At 45.8% G+C, this 25,101-nt stretch overlaps 1 protein-coding gene across 31 annotated transcripts in view; it reads left to right on the forward strand.

The window, feature by feature from the left end:
- The window catches only part of LOC110524008 (neuron navigator 2), a 158,825-nt gene that overhangs the window by 119,319 nt on the left and 14,405 nt on the right, over window positions 1-25,101 (forward strand). For 12 of the 31 annotated variants that reach the window (XM_090232955.1, XM_036978712.2, XM_036978741.2 and 9 more), the window contains 13 exons: window positions 2,385-2,691; window positions 3,067-3,736; window positions 4,631-5,071; window positions 5,394-5,465; window positions 6,144-6,304; window positions 7,663-7,839; window positions 14,483-14,535; window positions 14,946-14,969; window positions 15,119-15,193; window positions 18,095-18,178; window positions 18,287-18,410; window positions 18,559-18,716; window positions 20,291-20,466. In XM_090232955.1, coding sequence (XP_090089081.1) covers window positions 2,385-2,691; window positions 3,067-3,736; window positions 4,631-5,071; window positions 5,394-5,465; window positions 6,144-6,304; window positions 7,663-7,839; window positions 14,483-14,535; window positions 14,946-14,969; window positions 15,119-15,193; window positions 18,095-18,178; window positions 18,287-18,410; window positions 18,559-18,716; window positions 20,291-20,466 — 2,522 coding nt within the window. The remainder of the gene's footprint in view (window positions 1-2,384; window positions 2,692-3,066; window positions 3,737-4,630; window positions 5,072-5,393; window positions 5,466-6,143; window positions 6,305-7,662; window positions 7,840-14,482; window positions 14,536-14,945; window positions 14,970-15,118; window positions 15,194-18,094; window positions 18,179-18,286; window positions 18,411-18,558; window positions 18,717-20,290; window positions 20,467-25,101) is intronic. The other 19 variants (XM_090232961.1, XM_090232930.1, XM_090232948.1 and 16 more) reach the window with 3 other exon arrangements.

The raw sequence follows: 25,101 nt of genomic DNA on the forward strand, positions 1-25,101 counted from the left end.
ACTTTGTAAATGTTATATAGGCCTAAATAGCACCATTGTTGATGACTTTGTAAATGTTATATAGGCCTAAATAGCACCATTGTTGATGACTTTGTAAATGTTATATAGACCTAAATAGCACCATTGTTGATTACTTTGTAAATGTTATATAGGCCTAAATAGCACCATTGTTGATGACTTTGTAAATGTTATATAGACCTAAATAGCACCATTGACTATATAGGAGTGATAAAGATTGGTCACATTTGATTTGCTCTGTTAAATCTACTGTTTGGAATGACTTCGATAGCATCTATTTAGTTTTTAAGTGGAGCGCAATCAACAATCATTCTCACGATAGCACATTGGCAATACTCAGTGACAAGTACTGTATCATAGCATGGCTGGGATTGGTTAAAACCCTGGATGGGAGACCAGAGGGTAGTGGCTATAGGTCAACTCTCCAGTAGGAGGTACTGCCCAGCCTATAGTCTTTTTCTGATATTGGATATAACATTAAAGAATTGATGTTGTTTTAAAGGAATATTTTACACAAGATGTGTCTATGTTGACATTTGTTACCATGATGTCATAATCCTGTGGTTGAAATTTCTCCCTCAAAACCACAGTTGCAGACTTTTTTTTCAAATCCAATGTATTTTACACCTAGATTCCACATCACAATAAGTTGACAAATGAAGTTGATTCAACCAGTTTGTGCCCAGTGGGTTATGTCTGTCCACATTGCCTATGTTGAAGTCTGTGTGGTAGAAGTCTGTAGCCGTTCCAAGCAGTTCATGTTTTTCCAAAGTTAACCACATAATGCTCCTATAGAGACCGTCTCTTTTCAATGGAACATCCCGAGAACAGCACTGAATGAGTTTTCTCGGGAATAAAGCAGTTGGCATGGTTGTGATATTTATTGTACACTGTAAAAAAATAATCCAGTTGTTTTTACGGTAACGTATTGGCAGCCAGTTACCTTTAAGTGACTGTAAAAAAAACTCAAAGGTACAGTATGTTACCATAAATTCCAAAGAAACTTTGGTTTAGCAGTACATTACTGTAAACGTTAGACACTAATATACTGTTAAACCAAAGGTTCTTTGGAATATACGGTAACATAGTGTACATTTTTTTACAGTAAAGTACAGGTAACTGGCTGCCAGTAAGTTAACATAAAAACAAAATATATTTTTTTACAGTGAAGAAGACTACAGCAAGGTTGTTTCCAGTCATAGAAAAAGCACTGGTAGACGAGAGCAGAGACTGCTGCTTTGGCACCCGTTTAGTTTTCATGTTTTCTACCATTAAGATTTTCTCTGCATCCTCCTGTGCCAACGAGTGACTTAAACATCAACAGATGATTGAAGTCCGGCCCCAAAACCAGCTCTTCAAGCCAACAATCAATCATTGCTTTGTGTTGCATTTTTCTGCTGTTCTGTAAAATATAGTTTGGATATATTATTGCAGGTATAGGCCTAGAGATTAGTGTTTCAGATTCATGCTGATAAAGAACAAGGCCATTAAAATTCTTTCCCTGGCAATCCATTTTTATTAGTATTTTCAGTAGCTATTTAAACAATACCCTGTTATAACTGGGGCTTAAGTAAGCTTGGTGAGTGCCGGAAAAACACACAATACTGCTACAACACATTGTTTATTTGTAGGCCCAACGTAATGGTCCTGTCCTGCTTTTTGCACCCCCAGTATCTCTACTTGCACATCTAGCACTCCAGTGTTAATGCTAAATTGTTATTATTTCGCCTCTATGGACTATATATTGCCTTGCCTCCCTAATCTTACTACATTTGCACACACCGTACATATATTTTTCTATTGCGCTATTAACTGTACGTTTGTTTTTCCATGTGTAACTCTGTGTGGTTGTTTGTGTCGCACTGCTTTCCTTTATCTTGGCCAGGTCGCAGTTGTAAATGAGAACTTGTTCTCAACTGGCCTACCTGGTTAAATAAAAGGTGAAAAAAAAAACATAAAAAAAAAAGAATAACTTAGTCTCAGCAAGATTGAAGTGACAAGTGAATTTTGCAACCCTCAAACACAGGAGATAGATGACTGAAAAAAGACAGATCCTCAGGTGGACCTGGGCTTACGCTACTAAGAAAAGCACCCTGGTCTTAACAGTGTTTCTTCAACGAGGGCTGTGTGCTGATGAGAATGTTAAAGCATTCACAGTAATAGGGGCATGTGGAGTTGTTTGACTGGAATGATAGCATAAGGGTGAGCTTATGAGGGGAGATGCTATAGTAGATCGTTGCTTTTCTTTCTGCTTGCTCTCCTTGTGAGATGATTCACCTGTTATTGTACTGATATGGTATGTATAGTATCTACACCACTTGAATAAACAGAAGTAACAGATGTTTTATGTTTGGTTTCCCCCTCAGCTCCAGACGGACGCGGAGAAGCACTCAGCCGTCGAGCAGAACTCTGTGTGGTCCGGCAGCGACGAGGTCAAGAGGTCGGACGGGGGCTCGGACAGCGGGTTCAAAATGGAATCGGGCTCCAAGTGGTGCCGCCGCCCCTCAGACATGTCGGACGAGTCGGGCAGGAGCTCCTCGGACCGCAAAACGCCTTCCATGGCCCACACGGGCTCCTGGAGGCGAGGCCTGAGTGCCCAGGTGGGCGTGACCTCGCCCAGGACCAAGGCACCTGTCACGCCAGTCTGCGGCACGCTGAAGACCCATGGGACAGGCACGTTACATACAGAGTAGAGCTATGTTGTCTCTGTCTGCAGTCCCAACAGCCACACTGTCTGTGTATTGTGCTCTGTCAGTCGGAACTGCATGGGTTCCTGGAGCATGTGAAAAGACAGCCAACAGTCAACCACAGAGAGGTTTTATCTGGTGAGATCAGGGCTCAGGTTGCCAGGTGATGAAACCACTCTCCGGAGAACTGTTCTGAAGACGTGATCTCGTACCTTTTTATTATTGAAGTGGTAGATAGAGAGGCCTTTGAGTTGAAACGTGTTGGAACTCAGCAGGATGTCTGATGCTACTGTATAACTGCACTGCTGAGTGAATGTGCTTGGTCCATGGTTGACAGACTGTGTCATGTCTCCACCCACAGGTAAAACGGACGACACCAAGGTGTCTGAGAAGGGCCAGCATCATCTCTCGCCCCGGGCCAACAGCAGTATGCAGCGCTCCCCATCAGACACGGGCCGCAGCAGTGGAGACGAAGCCAAGAAGACGCCCTCCACCTCCAGCTCCAGCCGCACCCCCACCACCAACACGTTTGGCTTCAAGAAGCACGCAGGAGGAGGTATGACCATGGTGACGGCCAGCGGAGTCACCATCACCGGTGGCTCCGCCACCCTGGGGAAGATCCCCAAATCAGTGCAGCTCCACGGGGGTCGGGGTCTTGGTCGCCAGGCCAGTGTGGATGATGGCTACCTGCCTGTGAGCTCCCACTCCACCCTGCAGTACCGCAGCCTCCCCCGGCCCAGCAGAGCCTCTGGCGGGGTTCGCAGCGCCAACCGCTCCTCCAGCACCAGCATCGAGTCCAACCTCAGCTCCAGGTCCAACACGCACCACGGCCCCAAAAGCCGCAGCCAAGTCCCCAAGCCTAGCGCCGGTGGCATCCCTCTGCCTGGCTCTGGATCTAACCAGACAGACAAGGAGAAGGGGGTGTCCTCTGAAGCCAATCCCATGGCCCAGGGCTCAGCAACTCTACCCCCTCAGGGAGCCAGGCAGCCAGGGGGAAAGTACCCAGACATCTCCTCCCCTACTCTGCGCAGGTGAGCCCATCACCTCCATACTACAGTCTACTTAAAGTCCACCTACCCCCATATATCAGGGTCTGTCTTACACTGACTGTCGATGAGTCTGATAGTTCCTTCCCTCCAGCCCTGACAGCACTACCACACCATCCTGCTTGTGTTTCAAGGGGCGATGTATTCAGGCACAGTGCAAACAGATTTGAGTTGGGATAATCATCATATCGGCATTGAAGAACATTTAGAGAGCCCTTATCAGGGGACTTTTTTTTACCATAAACCAAAAGGCTTGTTTTATCACTAGGCAGCTAGAGGGCCTCTCTTCCCTTGTGGCCTGTGAAATAATGGCCTATCACTGCTCATTAAAAGCAGGGTGACAGGGCCCAGACTGAGAGGCCAGTGTTTTCTCTAGCTCGAACCCAGGACTGGGCTGCCTGGTGTTGCTTTAACTGATGCTGCTGGTGCTTGGACTTATCTGACTAATCGCCTGATGAGGTAATGAGAAAAGAGAGCAGCTGTTTTCCCTCAGTGGTCTGAGAGTCTCCCTTCTCATTTAAACCTTGTTGATTTAATGTTGTCAAAACAAATGTGGCACACGCTTTACATCCTGCTTTAATTCATATAAATGACCTGTTGATTAAAAGCCACGGTAGAAGATGTATGATAGCTGTTCACACGGACGCCCAAAACGGACCGGTGAATCAGAGAGAGAGATTCATTTTTCTTGTGATCATATGGTTATACCATGAAGTAGGTATTGTGTTCCCGTGGCAACGTTATGATATGTATTTGTTTCGCTTCTCTTTGCGTTAACCAGCATTTTCATGACAAATTCCTTCAACAATTCTCTACTTAAAACCCATGTACCGCATATAATTCCCCTGTCCCTCCTCTCCCCTCTCCCGTGCCATCCAGACTGTTCGGAGGCAAGCAGGCTAAGCAGCAGGCCCCAGTCACCACCGCAGAGAACATGAAGAACTCCACCGTCATCTCCAACCCCCACGCCAACTCTGGCCAGCAGGGTGGCGCTCTGGACTCCCCCTCGGCCAGTAGCGGGGGCAGTAGCCCTCTGTATGGGGGTGGAGGTCGTCTGGGTGTTGAGGCCCATTCCCTCTCCCCCCTGGCTTCCAGCCCCGGCTCGGCCCTGTCCACCCCTTCCCACAGCCTGGCCTGGAGTAGCACCCTGAGCAGGGACACCCTGAGCCCCGGCTACCCCTCCCTCAGCAGCCTTGCCACCAGCAGCGAGTCCATCGACGTGTCCCTGGGCAGCGGTGGCCACGGACACCACGGCCATGGTCACGACACACTGCCAGCCTGCGTCAGGAACAACGGCATCAAAACGGGAATCTCAGAAAGGTAGGAGCGGGGGGGGGGGGTTCCAGGAACGGCCAGGTGTGGCTATGTGTTTGTATATCTACTACAAACTCCCCTCCCTTTTTCTCCCTTTGTATCTCGACCTTTAAACTGTTGTGTGCATGAGGGTTAACAGAAGTGTTTGACTGGCCATATTGATGATAAAGGAGATGATAGGAGACTGACTCCTAGCAGGTGTTGGTGGGATGAAAGCATGGATTCTATCATGACTGATGATCTCTCTGTTTTCCCCCTTCTCTTGGTGCTGCTCCTCTCTCTGTTTTGTCTACCCCTACCCCCTAACCCCCTTCTCCCTACCCCCTAGTCTTAGCCCCCTCTCCTCTCCCTCAGCTAGTCCCAAATTCAGCAGAAACACTTTACCCCGGAAACAGGACAGGTAAATGTGTCTATATGGAGCTAGGCTTGCTTGATAGTGAAACAGCTGCCTGTGTGTGGTGTACTGTGTTGTGAAGTGAAGTGAGCGTTGGATGTTTTCACTGCCTGCATCTCTTTCACCGCATGCACAGCGCCATCTTCTGGCTGAACTAGGAAGGGCAGGCCTGTAGTCTGAGGCCTAATCTTGAGATGTACATCAAAGCATATAGGACACAGCAGCTGTGATGCTTCTATAGATAAGAGATCAGTTAGCTGAAGCTGTCTCCTGTCTCTGTATGTTCAGAATGACAACACACCTACCTTCACCAACACAGGAATTGGCCCTGTGATTAGATGCATATTACACCAGTTTTCTTTTACTTTAACAAGGGCAGAACTCCCCAAATTCTGCTCTGTGAATCACCATTTCCATTAGATTTTTACTCAGGAAAAAAAATAGACACATTGAGAAAAAACAGGCACTTAAACATTGTTTTCATGAAGGTACATTGACGTGCAACTTCCACCTGTGATTTGTGATTGTACTAGATGCACATTATCAGACAGCCTTGACGTTATCCACGTGGCTCCCTGTCCATCAACAACCTAGGTCATTATATCTGTGCAGCTAGTGACTTGCAACATTCACACATAGATGTGGATGTGAGGTGGCTTTTCAGCATCTCCCATCTCTCTCAAGGTACGGCCACCTGCCCCAGCTGCGTAGTCATGACGACCCCCGGGACTGGCTGCGTTCCCACTCTGCAGGAGGTCTTCAGGAGTCTGCCGGCAGCTCCCCCTTCTCCCCCGCTTCCAGCCTCACCTCACCCTCCGGAGCCCGCTTCAACTTCTCCCAGCTTGGTAGGTGTAGCCTCAACCCTCTCTACTCATCGCTATGATAATCATTGCAGGAGCAGTGATAGTCATCTCTGCACCCAGAACTAAATATTGTGTGCATGCTGGCTTAATGTTTCGTCTCTTTCAAGAGACTACAGTGATATTAGTGGTGACGTAAGGAAAAGTAGTAGTGATTATATCTATTTTATACAACGGGTTGGTCTAATCCTGAATGCTGATTGGTTAAACCGCATTCCAGTTGCCACCAGCTAAATCTATGTTAAAATGCCTATTTACTCTGTTCCATCTGACTGTGCAATCCACTGTCTCTTCAGCCCAGCCAAGCAATTTATAAACATGATCTCCTCTATAAAAATCATCCAGACATTATCTCACATTTCTTTTTGACTAACATTTTGTTTTCAAAAGCTGAGATTTGAATAAACCTTGTCTGTCTCTGCAATGTTTGCAACATTGTTTCAATATTCAAATTCGATCTCCAGCTGTCCCATAGTAATGAACGTGTCAGGAGACGGAATGAGACAGACAGACAGGCTGCGTTTCTCAGCCAAGTCATGAGTCAGCTGGCTTCATTTGTATGGATATATACAAAGAAATGTCAATGAAAAAAGGTACAACTAAATGAAGAGCAGCTAGTTTGCAGTCTTTCCGGCTTCAGTTTGAAGTGATTGTGTTAACTGTGTTGTTGGCTAGTTCCTCTGAACAACAACAGTGTCCTGATGAGTGAGCACATTTTCTATGCCAAGTGAAAATCGCACCTCATTAGCTCATTGTTATCGATGTATCCAAATAAATGTCACTAGAAAACAGCTTAAACAAATGCGGCTACTTTGCTGTTACTCTGGCTGCACTTTTTTGAACTGTAAGTTAGCATTAGTTGGCTAGCTAGCAAGCAAGGGATAAGAACATTGCCACCCAGTATGGCAATGGAACATTTAGAATGAACGAATAGATACAGAACAAAAAGACTGAATGACTGGGTCGCCGAGTCTCTAGCAACCAAACCGATAGAACGAATGACCAGCCGGCTTGGGTAGCAACCCTAGATTTGTGTCGGCATGAAATAGTATGAATAAATTCATTAAAATAAAGTTTTTAAGGAAAAAATGCCAATCATTATTTGAATATGTTGGTAACCCGTTGTACAAACGTGATAATACCCTCGAAGCTGGTGTTTGGAGGACATATTGGCACGGTTTGCACGGCTCTGGCATTATCACTTAAATGTTGTGTTTCACTCTTACTTTCCACTTGGAGTGAAGAGTAACAGACAGCAAGCAAAGATGTCTGATCAATGCCCTCTGCCCATGTCTGTTTTTAAGATAACCTTTGACCTGTGTTACGTAACGGATGTGTCCCAGCAGGCAGCCCTACCACAGCTGCACAGATCAACCTGGCCAACCTCCGAAGCGGCCTGGCCAATCAGGAAGGGCCGTATGACCCGTACAGTGAACGCCTGAGGAACTCGTCCATGTCTCTGGAGGAGAAGAGTCGCACCATGAGCAGCTCTGGGTCCTTCAGGGATGGACTAGAGGAGGGTAAGACAGACTGACACACTCTTCTACCTACAGTATCTGCTCTCACACATGGCCTCAGAGAAATACCGGTCAAGTCATTTTTTGTTTATTCAAGTTTTTTTAGAGGGTTGTTTTTGACACTCCACATGCATGACGGAACTATCATTTTACTTCTGAATGGATTATAACTCCCTTAGAAAATCAAGCTTTTGCTTTAACTAAGATCATTTTTTGAACGCTTTCATTCTTTACAGGACGCTAGTGAAAGATTCATATTTTTCTTACAAAATGAATATTTATTGAATCGACATGCTTGTTCAACCAACCACTTAAATCACCAGTGAAATCATTCATTACATTTAGTGTGCCAGTGTCTTTTGGAACCTGTGTTGACTTTCCACACATCTACAGTTGAATTGGGAAATAGAAAGAAGCACTTTGTTCGATTTGCGAAATGTACATAGACTGAGGTTTGATGATTGACTGCACTTCTTTGGCTCTGAATGGCTTGTTGCTCTTGTGGTTTGTGCTTGTCCTGAGGCTCTCACTTTAGCTGATCCCTCTATGATGCCAGGTTCTTGGCTGGTGTTGTGGCATGCAGGCCAGGGTGAGGAGGAGGAGGAGAAAGGCTGATAAGTATCTCCTCTCCTCCCCCCATCGCAGACAGGCATCTGACTCAACACCAGCCTCCTGACAGGAGATCACAGATTATAGAGTAAACATGGGGAAATCCCTGCTCCAGTAACAGTATACATATCAGTGTTGTAGGTCTCGAGTCCAGTCTCGAGACCACATTTTGAGCGTCTCGGTCTTGTCTCGGAGTCTGATGCATTTGTACTCTGTCTTGACTCGTTCTAGGACAGTGAGGACTCGTAATTTCTTCCCGAGACCACTAAAGAAAAATCCTGATTGGATATTCTTTTCACTTAATTGTTAACCCATTCCAACAAAAACTGAAAAGATTGAATCAGAACATCATTGAAAAGAATAATGTAATTAGAATTATTATTATTAGAATTATTATATAAATCCTTAGCCCTTCTCTGAAGGTGTAGAAGGCCCTCATTGTTCGATTGGGTTCAAGTCCGCGCTCTGGCTGGGCCACTCAAGGACATTCAGAGACTTGTCATGAATCCACTCCTGCGTTGTCTTGGCTGTATGCTTAGGGTCATTGTCCTGTTGGAAGGTGAACCTTCACCCCAGTCTGAGGTCCTGTGCACTCTGGAGCAGGTTTTCATCAAGGATCTCTTCGTTCATCTTTACCTCGATCCTGACTAGTCTCCCAGTCCCTGCTGCTGAAAAACACCCCCACAGCATGATGCTATCAGAACCATGCTTCACCGTAGGGATGGTGCCAGGTTTCCTCCAGATGTGACGCTTGGCATTCAGGCCAAGGAGTTGAATCTTGGTTTCATCAGACCAGAGAATCTAGTTTCTCATGGTTTGAGAGTCTTTAGGTGCCTTTTGGTAAACTCCAAGTGGGCTGTCATGTACCTTTTACTGAGGAGTGGCTTCCGTCTGGCCGCTTTACCATAAAGGCCTGATAGGTGGAGTGCTGCAGAGATGGTTGTCCTTCTGGAAGGTTCGCCCATCTCCACAGAGGAACTCTGGAGCTCTGTCAGAGTGACCATCATGTTCATGTTTTGCTGGGTGGCCTGCTCTAGGAAGAAAGAGTCTGGGTGGTTCCAAACTTATTCCCTTTAAGAATGATGGAGGCCACTGTGTTATTGGGTACCTTCAATGCTGCAGGAATGTTTTGGTACCCTTCCCCAGGTCTGTGCCTCGACACAGACCTGTCTCGGAGCTCTATGAACAATTCCTTCGACCTCATGGTTTGTTTTTTTTTGCTCTGACTTGCACTGTCAACTGTGGGACCTTACAGTGCCTTGCGAAAGTATTCGGCCCCCTTGAACTTTGTGACCTTTTGTCACATTTCAGGCTTCAAACATAAAGATATAAAACTGTATTTTTTGTGAAGAATCAACAATAAGTGGGACACAATCATGAAGTGGAACGACGTTTATTGGATATTTCAAACTTTTTTAACAAATCAAAAACTGAAAAATTGGGCGTGCAAAATTATTCAGCCCCCTTAAGTTAATACTTTGTAGCGCCACCTTTTGCTGCGATTACAGCTGTAAGTCGCTTGGGGTATGTCTCTATCAGTTTTGCACATCGAGAGACTGACATTTTTTCCCATCCCTCCTTGCAAAACAGCTCGAGCTCAGTGAGGTTGGATGGAGAGCATTTGTGAACAGCAGTTTTCAGTTCTTTCCACAGATTCTCGATTGGATTCAGGTCTGGACTTTGACTTGGTCATTCTAACACCTGGATATGTTTATTTTTTAACCATTCCATTGTAGATTTTGCTTTATGTTTTGGATCATTGTCTTGTTGGAAGACAAATCTCCGTCCCAGTCTCAGGTCTTTTGCAGACTCCATCAGGTTTTCTTCCAGAATGGTCCTGTATTTGGCTCCATCCATCTTCCCATCAATTTGAACCATCTTCCCTGTCCCTGCTGAAGAAAAGCAGGCCCAAACCATGATGCTAACACCACCATGTTTGACAGTGGGGATGGTGTGTTCAAGGTGATGAGCTGTGTTGCTTTTACACCAAACATAACATTTTGCATTGTTGCCAAAAAGTTCAATTTTGGTTTCATCTGACCAGAGCACCTTCTTCCACATGTTTGGTGTGTCTCCCAGGTGGCTTGTGGCAAACTTTAAACAACACTTTTTATGGATATCTTTAAGAAATGGCTTTCTTCTTGCCACTCTTCCATAAAGGCCAGATTTGTGCAATATACGACTGATTGTTGTCCTATGGACAGAGTCTCCCACCTCAGCTGTAGATCTCTGCAGTTCATCCAGAGTGATCATGGGCCTCTTGGCTGCATCTCTGATCAGTCTTCTCCTTGTATGAGCTGAAAGTTTAGAGGGACGGCCAGGTCTTGGTAGATTTGCAGTGGTCTGATACTCCTTCCATTTCAATATTAGCGCTTGCACAGTGCTCCTTGGGATGTTTAAAGCTTGGGAAATCTTTTTGTATCCAAATCCGGCTTTAAACTTCTTCACAACAGTATCTCGGACCTGCCTGGTGTGTTCCTTGTTCTTCATGATGCTCTCTGCGCTTTTAACGGACCTCTGAGACTATCACAGTGCAGGTGCATTTATACGGAGACTTGATTACACACAGGTGGATTGTATTTATCATCATTAGTCATTTAGGTCAACATTGGATCATTCAGAGATCCTCACTGAACTTCTGGAGAGAGTTTGCTGCACTGAAAGTAAAGGGGCTGAATAATTTTGCACGCCCAATTTTTAAGTTTTTGATTTGTTAAAAAAGTTTGAAATATCCAATAAATGTTCATGATTGTGTCCCACTTGTTGTTGATTCTTCACAAAAAAATACAGTTTTATATCTTTATGTTTGAAGCCTGAAATGTGGCAAAAGGTCGCAAAGTTCAAGAGGGCCGAATACTTTCGCAAGGCACTGTATATAGATAGGTGTGTGCCTTTCCAAATCATGTTCAATCAATTGAATTTACCACAGGGGGACTCCAATCAAGTTGTAGAAAAACCTCAAGTGTAACGTGTATGCTGGGAGTCAGGAAGCAAGTATAGTGAATGCGCGGGAGCCGGACGAGGCGTGGGAGTCGACGAAACCAATAAAAAATATATATATAATCCCTGCTGCTGCTTCCCCTTGGGGAGGCATTATTCTATGACGTGTACGCTGGGAGTCGGGAAGCAAGTACAGGGAGTGCACATTTTATAATAAAAATAACATAGTACCAAACAAGAAACACGAAAAGTGTACAGACAGAAACAGAGTCAATATTGCCTCAGAAAAGAACCAAGGGGAGTGACAGATATAGGGGAGGTAATCAGGAAGGTAATGGAGTCCAGGGGAGTGTCATGAGGTGCAGGTAACAATGGTGGCAGGTGTGCGTAATGATTAGACAAATAGCGACGTAGAGCGCCGAGGAGCGGGAGTAAGCATCAAGGATGATCAATGGAAACAGGATGCACCTGAGTAATTTCGAGTTTCATAGCAAAGGGTCTTTATATTTATGTAAATAACGTATTTCTGTTCTTTATTTGTAATAAATTAGCAAAAATGTATGATGGGTTATTGTGTGTAGATTGCTGAGGATTTCTTTGTAATTTAATCCATTTTAGAATAAGGCTGTAAGGTAGCAAAATGTGGAAAAAGTCAAGGGGTCTGAATACTTTCCCGAAGGCACTGTATAGGCCTACTTCAATGATATACAGTTTATTAGGTACACCACACCGTTCACGAAAATGGTTCGCTCCAACAGACAGTGAGTCACGCGGCCACGGCTTGCTGTATATAGCAGGCAGACAGGCATCGAAGCATTCAGTTACTGTTTGATTGAACGTTAGAAGAGCCAAAATGCGTGACCTAAGTGACTTTCAGCCTCGTAAGATCTTCGGTGCCGGGCTCGCCAGTTCCAGTATCTCAGAAACGGATTGCCTCCTGTGCTTTTCACGGACGACAGTGTCTAGGGTTTACCGAGAATGGGGCGACAAACAAAAAACATCCGGTCAGCGGTAGTCCTGTGGGTGAAAGCAGCTCATTGAGGAGAGGTCAAAGGAGAATGGCAAGAATCGTGCAAGCTAACAGGTGTGCAGGTAAAATAACAGGTAAATAACAGCGCAGTACAACAGTGGTGTGCAGAACTGAATCTTGGAACGCAAAACTTGTCTGTCCTTGTCATGGAGGAGCTAATACAGCAGACGACCACACTGGGTTCCACTCCTATCGGCTAAAACAAGAAGAAGCGGCTACTGTGGGCAAGCGGTCACCAACACTGGACAGTTGAGAATGGAAAAACATTGCCTGGTCCGACGAATCCCGGTTCCTGTTGCGTCCGCAAAGTCAGGATTTGGCATAAGCAGCATGAGTCCATGTCCCCATCCTGCCTGGTACAGGCTGGTGGTGGTGGTGTAATAGTGTGGGTAATGTTTTCCTGGCACACAATAGGTCCCTTGATACCAATTGAGCAATGTTTCCATGCCCCAAAGAATTCAAGCTGTTCTGTAGGCAAAGAGGGATGCGACCCGGTACTATATGGGTGTACCTAATAAACTGGCAACTAAGTGTATACCTGGGCTAAATGGGTTCATGGGTTTCCTTGAGCTTGTAGTCCTATAAGACCTGCCCTTGGTTTTGACACCAGTGCCTGGAAATCCAGACTGTTATGGAATGATTTTACCCCACTATACATCCACACGCTTCAGTGGACTCTGGGACATTAGAGAACACACTCAGGGCTCTAAATAATTGTACAAAGGCTTGGCAAGCAGCTAAGCATTTAGTTAAAGGCCCAGTGCAGGCAAAAACGTGATTTATCTGTGTTTCATGAGCTGAAATAAAAGATCCCAGAAATTGAGCATTTATGTATGTGAAAAGTCCTTTTATGGAGAAAAACGAATTCTGATTGGCTGGGCCTGGCTCCCCGGTGGGTGGGCCTGGCTCCCCGGTGGGTGGGCCTGGCTCCCCGGTGGGTGGGCCTGGCTCCCCGGTGGCTGGGCCTGGCTCCCCGGTGGCTGGGCCTGGCTCCCCGGTGGGTGGGCCTGGCTCCCCGGTGGGTGGGCCTGGCTCCCCGGTGGCTGGGCCTGGCTCCCCGGTGGCTGGGCCTGGCTCCCCGGTGGCTGGGCCTGGCTCCCCGGTGGCTGGGCCTGGCTCCCCAGTGGGTGGGCCTATGCCTTCACAGGCCCACCCATGGCTGCACCCCTGCCGAGTCATTTGAAATCCATAGATTAGGGCCTAATGAATTCATTTCAATTGACTGATTTCCTTATATGAACTGTAACTCAGTCAAATCTTTGAAATTGTTGCATGTTGAATTTATATTTGTGTTCAGTATAGTTAATAGACCAATAAGAAAGAGTTCCAAACCTCTCGTCCAATAACAGCTAGTTTTCCGTTTTTCTGCACCTACTCAGACCACCCCCAGACAGTTCGAGCAAAATTCTTGCTTGCGAAATTGCTCTTTTGTTTCTTTTTGACTATTTTAATTGAAAACAATCACAGTAAGGTGCTTCATCGTTACCCAGAAATGATTTGAGATAATAATGGCTGCATTGGACCTTTAAGTTTGGCACTTCCCCCTGCTGTCATTTTAGTCCTGCGGTGATGTTGTGGTTCCATTTTCATTATGATTAATGGAGAGAGAGACAGCTCATTTAGCGAGGCTGTGTTAGTGTAGTAACAGCACTCACTGAAGCGTAATGATGATGTATAGGCTGATGACTGCTGCTAAAGTGTGAATGTGTCATACTGTATGTCTCACCGGGGCGATTTTAAGTCTGGACATGTGGTTATGTGAGTGTAGTCAGACAGTTAGATATCGGGGCTGATGTGTGGATGTCAAACCATATCAGCACAATTAAAGGGTAGGCTACAACGTGAACGAGTCACAGTAACATAACAGTGCCACGCACGCACTCAGTCACACACACACACCTAGAGCAGCACCTCTGTTGTAAATGTTCACCCAGGGGAGCTGTTTATGCACGTTCCTGTCTCCAAAGTCGTCCGAGGGGAGATGAATCACAGCTTGCATGAAGCCATTATCCATGATTGACGTCACCAGAGGAATGAGTCGAGTGTTGTTTTTTTGTTTCTCTCCAGTCCACGGCTCCTCTCTGTCTCTAGTGTCCAGCACTTCCTCTGCCCACTCCATGGTGAGCGACACTTTGATTCATGTTTGATGTACTGTCCAAACACACAGTACCAATGTTAATATACTTAGGGCTGGTTTCCCAGACAAAGATTAAGCCTAGTCCCGGGCTAAAAAATAAAAAGTTATTTTAATTGATGTTCTTCATTGAGCATGCTTTTTAGTTCAGGACTAGGGTTCATCTGTGTCTGGGAAACCAGCCCTCAGTGAGCTTTATGGGTGAAAGGGAAGAGGGGCCATCTCAATGTGTCTGACTTGACTGCCGAGTTGCATTGCTAATCAACTGCTTGTGTGAATCCTTATAGCCTAAAGCGGAAACTGAATATGTTCAGATTGTCTGCCTTGCTGTCTTATCCCATGCATACTGTGACCCGCATAAACCTCTCTTCTCTTCTCCTCTCCTCTTTTTCATAGCCGGAGGAGAAATCTCAGTCGGAGGTGAGAACAACTTTACCTTCCACCATTGATTACCTTTGGGACTGTAACATCATAACTGTTAATGAGCCAGAAAGTTATTTGGGTACGACATACTCTATATCCTAATATGTTTCCTGTCGATAAGCATTACCTTGTTTGTCTGTTCTCAGATTCGTAAGCTGCGGAGAGAATTGGACGCTTCCCAGGAGAAGGTGTCTGGTTTGACCACTCAGCTGAGTGCTAATGTAAGTTTGATGGCAAATGGTTACTATGCTAAGCACTGTGGCATCATGGTTCCGCTGGTACTAACTGTCAGGGTTGGGGTCAATTGCATTTAAATTTTGGTCAATTCATAAAGTAAACCAAATTCCAATTCCACATTTTCCTCATTGAAAAGCACGGAAGTGAATTGGAATTGGTATTTCAGTGTACGTTGTGAATTGACTGGAATTTAAATGGAATTGACCCCAACCCTGCTAACTGTATATAATGCCTTGGTTGTGGTCATTGGAATGGATTCGTCCTAGTGTTGCGTGTTACCAGAATTTAAAATGCCTAGAAGTCAAAGAGTTCCAGCATTGCGCGTGGTGTTTTTGTTTACCTTTGCATGGCTTCCTACTGCACATTGAACATGACACTGGGTAATGGTCTGAGAGGGGAAGCAGGCGTTCAGCCCCATTATCTGCTCTCTGAATGTAAACAAACATGACAGCCCTGCAGCAGAAACAGCGTCAGTAACAGCCTAATGAAATGGTACATCCTCGGGCCCGCATCCACACTGGTTATGTGATCTCACAAACAGAGATTTCACAACACAGCAGGCTAGAGCAGCTGTGGGGGGCTTGGGTGGAGTATGAAGGCTGTAGTTCCTTGTAAGAGAACTCGGGTTAGGCTGCTAGAGTATGGCCTGAGCCCCTGGCCTTACCAGCCCTGTAAGACATACCTGCACTAGGACCTGACAGACTGTACAGCCTGATAGTGGAGGAATCAGCCAACCTGCCACATGCCCCAACACCAGCCCCTCTGTCTGATGGAAACACTCCAGATCTGTTCCCCGCCTTCTCTTCTGCCAAGCTATCAGCTCATATTCCGTGGCGGCCGGGCTCTGGGCTGTGATAGGAATCAGAACATGTGTTTACTCATACCTCTGTGTGATGATCAGAACAGAAGCACCTAAGTATCCGTCTTCAGCGTCTGTCTGCTACCGGACTCATTCTTTATCAAAGGCAGACTGGTCCCTGACTGGACCTGGATCACCCTGAGCTGAGGCGCTTTAGCCATGTCAGCCAAAAGCCCCAGTCCGGGGGCTAGCAGCCCGGTGATGGTGACGTGGTGTCCCCTGAACCACTACCCGTCCCTGGGGAAGGAGGCAACCAGAGGGAAGGCCAGACGCAAGCTGCAGCCCAGGCTGAGACGTAGCCAGAGTTACAGCCCTGCAGGCCACAAGGAGGACAGCAACATACAGCAGGACCTCACTGAGGTGGGATCTGACTGGAACCTCTGGGCTCTCACAGGGCTTCAGGAGCTTTGAGTCTCTGGATGTTTTGTTTTGGGAAGTGATCTTGTATGTTGGCCTGTGGGTATTTGTCTGTTTATTGTGGAGCTAGCAGTATAGCCTACTACTGCTACTACATCCTGGTTATTTGTCTGTTTATTGTGGAGCCAGCAGTATTGCGTACTACTGCTACTACATCCTGGGTATTTGTCTGTTTATTGTGGAGCCAGCAGTATTGTGTACTACTGCTACTACATCCTGGGTATTTGTCTGTTTATTGTGGAGCCAGCAGTATAGCGTACCACTGCTACTACATCCTGGGTATTTGTCTGTTTATTGTGGAGCTAGCAGTATAGCATACTACTGCTACTACATCCTGGGTAATTTGTCTGTTTATTGTGGAGACAGCAGTATTGCGTACTACTGCTACTACAGTACATGGCTGGGTTGTGAGCTGTAACTAGAGGTTGGAGCTCAGTGTGTCTGTCCTAGATATGTCAGAGGACAGGCTCGTCTCTGTTGCAATGCTCTTGATGTTCTGCTTTTGTTTAGCCTGTAAAGCTGTTATCAACTACCAGGAACGTGATGTTTGATTTCATGTTTGATTTTTCTTCTTTTTTTTAATTGCATGCTTTAGGTTTTCTGTGTAATGTGAATCGATTGCGCTGATTCTTGTCCTTTGCAAAGCATATCAACAACAGCGATGCATAAGAGAATATGTACTATCTAAAACCCACCGCAGCTTTGGAAATCCTAGCACCTACGGTATGGAATAGTTTTAGCATTTATCTTCTACAACACAAGCCATCCATTGATTTCATGCATTTGAGGTGGTTTCTTTGGATGCATATGATTGCCAAACTGACTGCGTACTGAGCCGGTCTGCAATCTCTTTGTACACCTTCGTCAAATTTCCAGCTGTGGCATTGATGAGTAAATCGACGTGCAGGTTGATAACCAGCATGACTTGAAGCAGCATGTTTCTCTCACACCTGTATCTCTACAGAAGATAACAAATACGTGTGATCCGTTTACTCTGCGTACGAGGAGAAAACATCCGAAATGTTTTCCGCTTAACCCGAATCCCTCTTTTTCCTTTCTCTCTGCTCGTCTGTGGCGGTGAGAAGGTAGCAAGTCTCTGGTTTCACGAAGCCCGATGGTGGCTAGCTAGAGTTGGGTTTTTTTTAGGACTCGTGTTGGCCTCATTTTCATCTCTACCAGGCTACTGAACCACGGAACCCTGCCCAGACAGGTAGACAGGTAGTCGGCAGAGAGCCTGGCCCATTATATCAGCATGGATCCATTTCTAACATGCAGTGACTCCCCCAGCTGTCCCTGTGGAGCAACCCGACTCCCGTCGTTCTTACTCAAAATACTCAACGTACACCTTGACACGGAAGCCATCATCGCCTGTGTATGTTTTTGTTTTGGCTCTGTGTCTGCATGTCGTGAAAGGTATGTGGGTGTGTTCTTACGAGCGAGACCTTTTCCTAAAACTTTCCCAGACCTGAGGGGGAAGGGGGGGGGGGGGGGGGGGGCGCTTGCGAATCTAACAAATGTGTGTCAGTTGAAGGAGGACAAATGACATTGTCTGCAGGTCAGTTTGCAAACTTACACATGGATAACTGAATGTGTACTGCTGTGTCCGTAGGCTCACCTGGTAGCAGCGTTTGAGCAGAGCTTGGGGAACATGACCATCCGACTCCAGGGCCTTACCACCACGGCTGAGCAGAAGGTAAGGACTGGAGCCGTCAAAATGTCGGTTTCCTCAGAAATATGTCTGTCTTTCCTTGGATGGATTGTGATGCTACCTGTGTTGCTTCATCGTGTTGTTGTATTTTAGGATTCTGAGCTGAACGACCTGAGGAAAACCGTAGAGCACATGAAGAAGCAGAACACAGCAGCCCAGGCAGCCATCGACGGTGTCATCAACCTGCCAGAGCTCACATGCAAAGGTGATAGGCCAGGTGAGAAGTTACCTCCCACATTAACATGAAACCCAACAAGAACAAATGACTATTTGCTAGTGAGAAAAAGGGCATCTGACACCGAATCAGAATGGATTAGAATTCTATGCTGGTCTGTGTCTCACTCTCTCTCTTGTGCATCCCACAGCCTCAGCCAATGAAAGCCCCCAGTCTCAGCAGGATCTGTGTATCCGCAGACAGCACTCGTCTGACAGTGTGTCGAGCATCACCAGCGCCACCAGCCACTCCAGCGTGGGCAGCAACTTGGAGCTGGACGCCAAGAACAAAAAGACGAAGAAGAACTGGGTAGGTCCTCCACTCTCTGTCTATCTAGCTGGCTGGCTAGTTGTCTGTCTGTCCCTCTATGTCTGTCTGTTTATCAACATGGCTGGCTAGCTGTCTGTCTGTCCCTCTATGTCTGTCTGTTTATCAACATGGCTGGCTAGCTGTCTGTCTGTCCCTCTATGTCTGTCTGTATATCATCATGGCTGGCTAGCTGTCTGTCTGTCCCTCTATGTCTGTCTGTTTATCAACATGGCTGGCTAGCTGTCTGTCTGTCCCTCTATGTCTGTCTGTCTATCAACATGGCTGGCTAGCTGTCTGTCTGTCCCTCTATATCTGTCTGTTTATCAACATGGCTGGCTAGCTGTCTGTCTGTCCCTCTATGTCTGTCTGTTTATCAACATGGCTGGCTAGCTGTCTGTCTGTCCCTCTATGTCTGTCTGTTTATCAACATGGCTGGCTAGCTGTCTGTCTGTCCCTCTATGTCTGTCTGTTTATCAACATGGCTGGCTAGCTGTCTGTCTGTCCCTCTATGTCTGTCTGTTTATCAACATGGCTGGCTAGCTGTCTGTCGTTCTGTCCGTTCGTCTGTCTGTCTCTGTCTGCACGTCTAATCTGTCAGATGTTCTTGCCCTTTCCTCCAATCCTTCTGTTTGTGCTCAGCCTTCTTGCGCAGGAGCAACGGTGAATATGGTTATTGTTGTTAGTGAGCTGCTCTAGAAACTAGATTGTGAGTTGAGAATGGTGAGGTGTTCCCTTATTACACATGGCAAAACCGCAAAGAAACTGCACGCCACTACGAAAAGGTCACCTGTAATCTGTTAGTCGGGAGACACGAGCTTAGGTCAATATACTCATGCATTTTCTGCCTGTAGAAAAGAGGTGTGGACACAGTATGTATGTTGGTTGAACACTGCCTGTACTGACCTATGAAGTCAAATGAAAATGTCTGCGCGTGTGTTCTTTTGTCCTGACATGATGCTGTTGCGTGTGCTGGAGGGAAGGTGAATGATGACTATGTACGCAGACGGTGATGATACTAGTATCTGTGTATTAGTTAGAAGTACAACCGTGGCGTACCTGACTATTTGACCACAAGGGGGGCAGATGACTACTGAGTTTAAATATCTACATCTCCCCTTTAGTGGTTGAGTAGTCGTGTCAATTAGTGAGAAGTTTATAAAAGGTGATAACTCTTCCTCCCTAGCCTTGTGTTCATTCCTTGTTTGTAGCTGTGAGGGTATAGTTTGCGTTCAGTCTCTTTAGTGAGCTGCCTTGTGGACAGCCTATTCTATTCTACAAATCCACTCTACCTCTATTGTGTCTCCACGCTTAAAGTTGAAATGGTCTATGATCAGCATGCTATGGTCTTGTCTTTCCCCTCTTGTGCTCTCCTATCGTGTGGAGGTTTATGAGGTAAGATTAACACACTCATTTCCAAAATTGACTTTTATTCCTTGATTAGGTGGAGATAGTGAAAACTGTTTTGTGATTCAAAATGTATTTCTGGGCCCCTTATATGTCTGTGTGCTTTACTATGTAATCAGGTCTCTCTGTTTTTTTCTCTTCTCTGACCCCATCCCCATCCTTGGCTGCAGCTGCGGAGCTCCTTCAAGCAGGCATTTGGGAAGAAGAAGTCGTCCAAGTCTGCGTCCTCCCACTCCGACGTAGAAGAGATGGCCGACTGTTCCCTGCCCTCCTCCCCCAAGCTAACTGCATACAACGGCTCCACCGCCTCAACACCCATGATCCGGAACTCCCACTCCAACTCTCTGTGAGTACCTGGGCCCAGGCTATTAGACACTCACCTGTTTCTAAATGGGAGGGGATAGTGGATCATAGTGGAGGCTCCCTGTTTTCTCATTTAATACAGTCAACTCAGGGGTCTGGAAGATCACATGACCGTATTAATGATTACTACAGACTCCCATAGTGTCTGATACAGCTCTCTCAACAGCGTTATATCATATATTCACTACCGTTCAAAGGTTTGGGGTCACTTAGAAATGCCCTTGTTTCCCATGAAAACATAGATGAAATCAGTAGCAAAATGAATAGGAAATCTAGTCAAGACGTTGACAAGGTTATAAATAATGATTTTTGATTGAAATAATAATTGTGTCCTTCAAACTTTGCTTTCGTCAAAATAATCCTCCATTTGCAGCAATTACAGCCTTGCAGACCTTTGGGATTCTAGTTGTCAATTTGTTGAGGTAATCTGAAGAGATTTCACCCCATGCTTCCTGAAGCACCTCCCACAAGTTGGATTGGCTTGATGGGCACTTCTTACGTACTATACGGTCAAGCTGCTCCCACAACAGCTCAATAGGGTTGAGATCTGGTGACTGTGCTGGCCATTCCATTATAAACAGAATACCAGCTGACTGCTTCTTCCCTAAATAGTTCTTGCATAGTTTGGAGCTGTGCTTTGGGTCATTGTCCTGTTGTAGGAGGAAATTGGCTCCAATTAAGTGCCGTTCACAGGGTATGGCATGGCGTTGCAAAATGGAGTGATAGCCTTCCTTCTTCAAGATCCCTTTTACCCTGTACAAATCTCCCACTTTACCACCACCAAAAATCAAATCAAATCAAATGTATTTATATAGCCCTTCGAACATCAGCTGATATCTCAAAGTGCTGTACAGAAACCCAGCCTAAAACCCCAAACAGCAAGCAATGCAGGTGTAGAAGCACGGTGGCTAGGAAAAACTCCCTAGAAAGGCCAAAACCTAGGAAGAAACCTAGAGAGGAACCAGGCTATGAGGGGTGGCCAGTCCTCTTCTGGCTGTGCCGGGTGGAGATAATAACAGAACATGGCCAAGATGTTCAAATGTTCATAAATGACCAGCATGGTCAAATAATAATAATCACAGGCAGAACAGTTGAAACTGGAGCAGCAGCACGGCCAGGTGGACTGGGGACAGCAAGGAGTCATCATGCCAGGTAGTCCTGAGGCATGGTCCTAGGGCTCAGGTCCTCCGAGAGAGAGAAAGAAAGAGAGAAAGAGAATTAGAGAGAGCATACTTAAATTCACACACAACACCAGATAAGACAGGAGAAGTACTCCATATATAACAAACTGACCCTAGCCCCCCGACACATAAACTACTGCAGCATAAATACTGGAGGCTGAGACAGGAGGAGTCAGGAGACACGGTGGCCCCATCCGAGGACACCCCCGGACAGGGCCAAACAGGAAGGATATAACCCCACCCACTTTGCCAAAGCACAGCCCCCACACCACTAGAGGGATATCTTCAACCACCAACTTACCATCCTGAGACAAGGCCGAGTATAGCCCACAAAGATCTCCGCCACGGCCCAACCCAAGGGGGGGAGCCAACCCAGACAGAAAGATCACATCAGTGACTCAACTCACTCAAGTGACACACCCCTCCTAGGGATGGCATGAAAGAGCACCAGTAAGCCAGTGACTCAGCCCCTGTAATAGGGTTAGAGGCAGAGTATCCCAGTGGAAAGAGGGGAACCGGCCAGGCAGAGACAGCATGGGCGGTTCGTTGCTCCAGAGCCTTTCCGTTCACCTTCGCACTCCTGGGACAGACTACACTCAATCATATGACCCACTGAAGAGATGAGTCTTCAGTAAAGACTTAAAGGTTGAGACCGAGTTTGCGTCTCTCACATGAGTAGGCAGACCATTCCATAAAAATGGAGCTCTATAGGAGAAAGCCCTGCCTCCAGTTATTTGCTTAGAAATTCTAGGGACAATTAGGAGGCCTGCGTCTTGTGACCGTAGCGTACGTGTAGGTATGTACGGCAGGACCAAATCAGAGAGATAGGTAGGAGCAAGCCCATGTAATGCTTTGTAGGTTAGCAGTAAAACCTTGAAATCAGCCCTTGCCTTAACAGGAAGCCAGTGTAGAGAGGATAACACTGGAGTAATATGATAAAAATGTTTGATTCCAGTCAGGATTCTAGCAGCCGTATTTAGCACTAACTGAAGTTTATTTAGTGCTTCATCCGGGTAGCCGGAAAGTAGAGCATTGCAGTAGTCTAACCTAGAAGTAACAAAAGCATGGATACATTTTTTGCATCATTTTTGCACAGAAAGTTTCAGATTTTTGCAATGTTACGTAGATGGAAAAAAGCTGTCCTTGAAACAGTCTTGATATGTTCGTCAGAAGAGAGATCAGGGTCCAGAGTAACGCCGAGGTGCTTCACAGTTTTATTTGAGACGACTGTACAATCATTAAGATGAATTGTCAGATTCAACAGAAGATCTGTTGAAAGACCCCCAGACCATCACATTGCCTCCACCACCAAAAGACAGAAATACCTTATTTACATAGGTATTTAGACCCTTTGCTGTAAGACTTGAAATTGAGCTCAGGTGCATCCTGTTTCCATTGATCATCCTTGAGATATTTCTGCAACTTGATTGGAGTCCACCTGTGGTAAATTCAATTGATTGGACATGATTGTGAAAGGCACACACCTGTTTATATAAGGTCTGGTTGACAGTGCATGTCAGAGCAAAAACCAAGCCATGAGGTCGAAGGAATTGTCCGTAGAGTTCAGAGACAGGATTGTGTTGAGGCATAGATCTGGGGAAGGGTACCAAAAAATGTCTGCAGCATTTGAAGGTACTCAAGAACACAGTGGCCTCCATCATTCTTTAATGGAAGAAGTCTGGAACCACCAAGACTTTTCGTAGAGCTGGCCACCCGGCCAAACTGAGCAATTGGGGGAGAAGGGCCTTGGTCAGGGATGTGACCAAGAACCCGATGGTCACACTGACAGAGCTCCAGAGTTCCTCTGTGGAGATGGGAGAACCTTCCAGAAGGACAACAATCTCTGCAGCACTCCACCAATCAGGCCTTTATGGTAGAGTGGTGAGACGGAAGCCACACCTCATTAAAGACACATGACAGCCAGCAAGGACTCAGACCATGAGAAACAAGATTTTCTGGTCTGATGAAACCAAGATTGAACTCTTTGGCCTGAATGCCAAGCGTCACATCTGGAGGAAACCTGGCACCATCCCTACAGTGAAGCATGGTGGTGGCAGCATCATGCTGTGGGGATGAGTTTCAGCAGCAGGGAATGGGATACTAGTCAGGATTGAGGGAAAGATGAACGGAGCAAAGTACAAAGAGATCCTTGATGAAAACCTGCTCCAGAGCGCTCAGGATCACAGACTTGGGCAAAGGTTCACTTTCCAACAGGACAACGACCCTAAGCACACAGTCAGACAACACAGGAGTGGCCCAGCCACAAGTCTCTGAATGTCCTTGAGTGGCCCAGCCAGAGCCTGGACTTGAATCTGATCAAACATCTCTGGAGAGACCTGAAAATAGCTGTGCAGCGACACTCCCCATACAACCTGACAGAGCTTAAGAGAATCTGCAGAGAAGAATGGGAGAAACTCCCCAAATACAGGTGTGCCAAGCTTGTAGTGTCATACCCAAGAAGACTGGAGTCTGTAATCGCTGCCAATGGGGCTTCAACAAAGTACTGAGTAAAGGGTCTGACTAGTTACACAAATGTGATTGGTTCAGTTTTTTACATTTTTATAAAATTGCCAAATTCTCTAAAATGACGTTGTAGGCAGCTTATGGTAGAGAAATTAACATTACATTCTCAGGCAACAGCTCTGATGGACATTGCTGCAGTCAGCATGCCAATTGCGAGCTCCCTCAAAACTCAGACATCTGTGGCATTGTGTTGTGTGACAAAACTGCACATTTTAGACTGGCCTTTTTATTGTCCCCAGCACAGGGTGCACCTGTGTAATGACCATGCTGTTTAATTAATTCTTGATATGTCACACCTGTCAGGTGGATGGATTATCTTGGCAAAGGAGAAATGCTCACTAACAGCGACGTAAACAAATTTGTGCACAAAATTTGAGAGAAATACGATTTTTGTCCGTATGGAAAATTTCTGGAATCTTTTATTTCAGCTCGTGAAACATGGGACCAATACTTTACATGTTGTGTTTATAGTTTTGTTCAGTATACAGTGGCAAGAAAAAGTATGTGAACCCTTTGGAATTACCTGAATTTCTGCATAAATTGGTCACCAAATTTGATCTGATCTTCATCTAAGTCACAACAATAGACAAACATAGTGTGCTTAAACTAATAACACACAAATTATTGTCTTTTTCTTGTCTATATTGAATACATAATTTAAACATTCACAGTGTAGGTTGGAAAAAGTATGTGAACCACAAGGCTAATGGGGTCAGGAGTCAGCTAACCTGGAGCCCAATCTATGAGACGAGATTGGAAATGTAGGTTAGAGCTGCCTTGCCCTATAAAAAAAACATTTTATTTTTAAATTGAGTTTGCTATTCACAAGAAGCATTGCCTGATGTGAACCATGCCTCAAACAAAAGAGATCTCAGAAGACCTAAGATGAGGAATTGTTGACTTGCATAAAGCTG

This window comes from Oncorhynchus mykiss, chromosome 1, assembly GCF_057628025.1.
Source record: "Oncorhynchus mykiss isolate SJ-2025 chromosome 1, ASM5762802v1, whole genome shotgun sequence".
Classification (NCBI taxonomy): domain Eukaryota; kingdom Metazoa; phylum Chordata; class Actinopteri; order Salmoniformes; family Salmonidae; genus Oncorhynchus; species Oncorhynchus mykiss.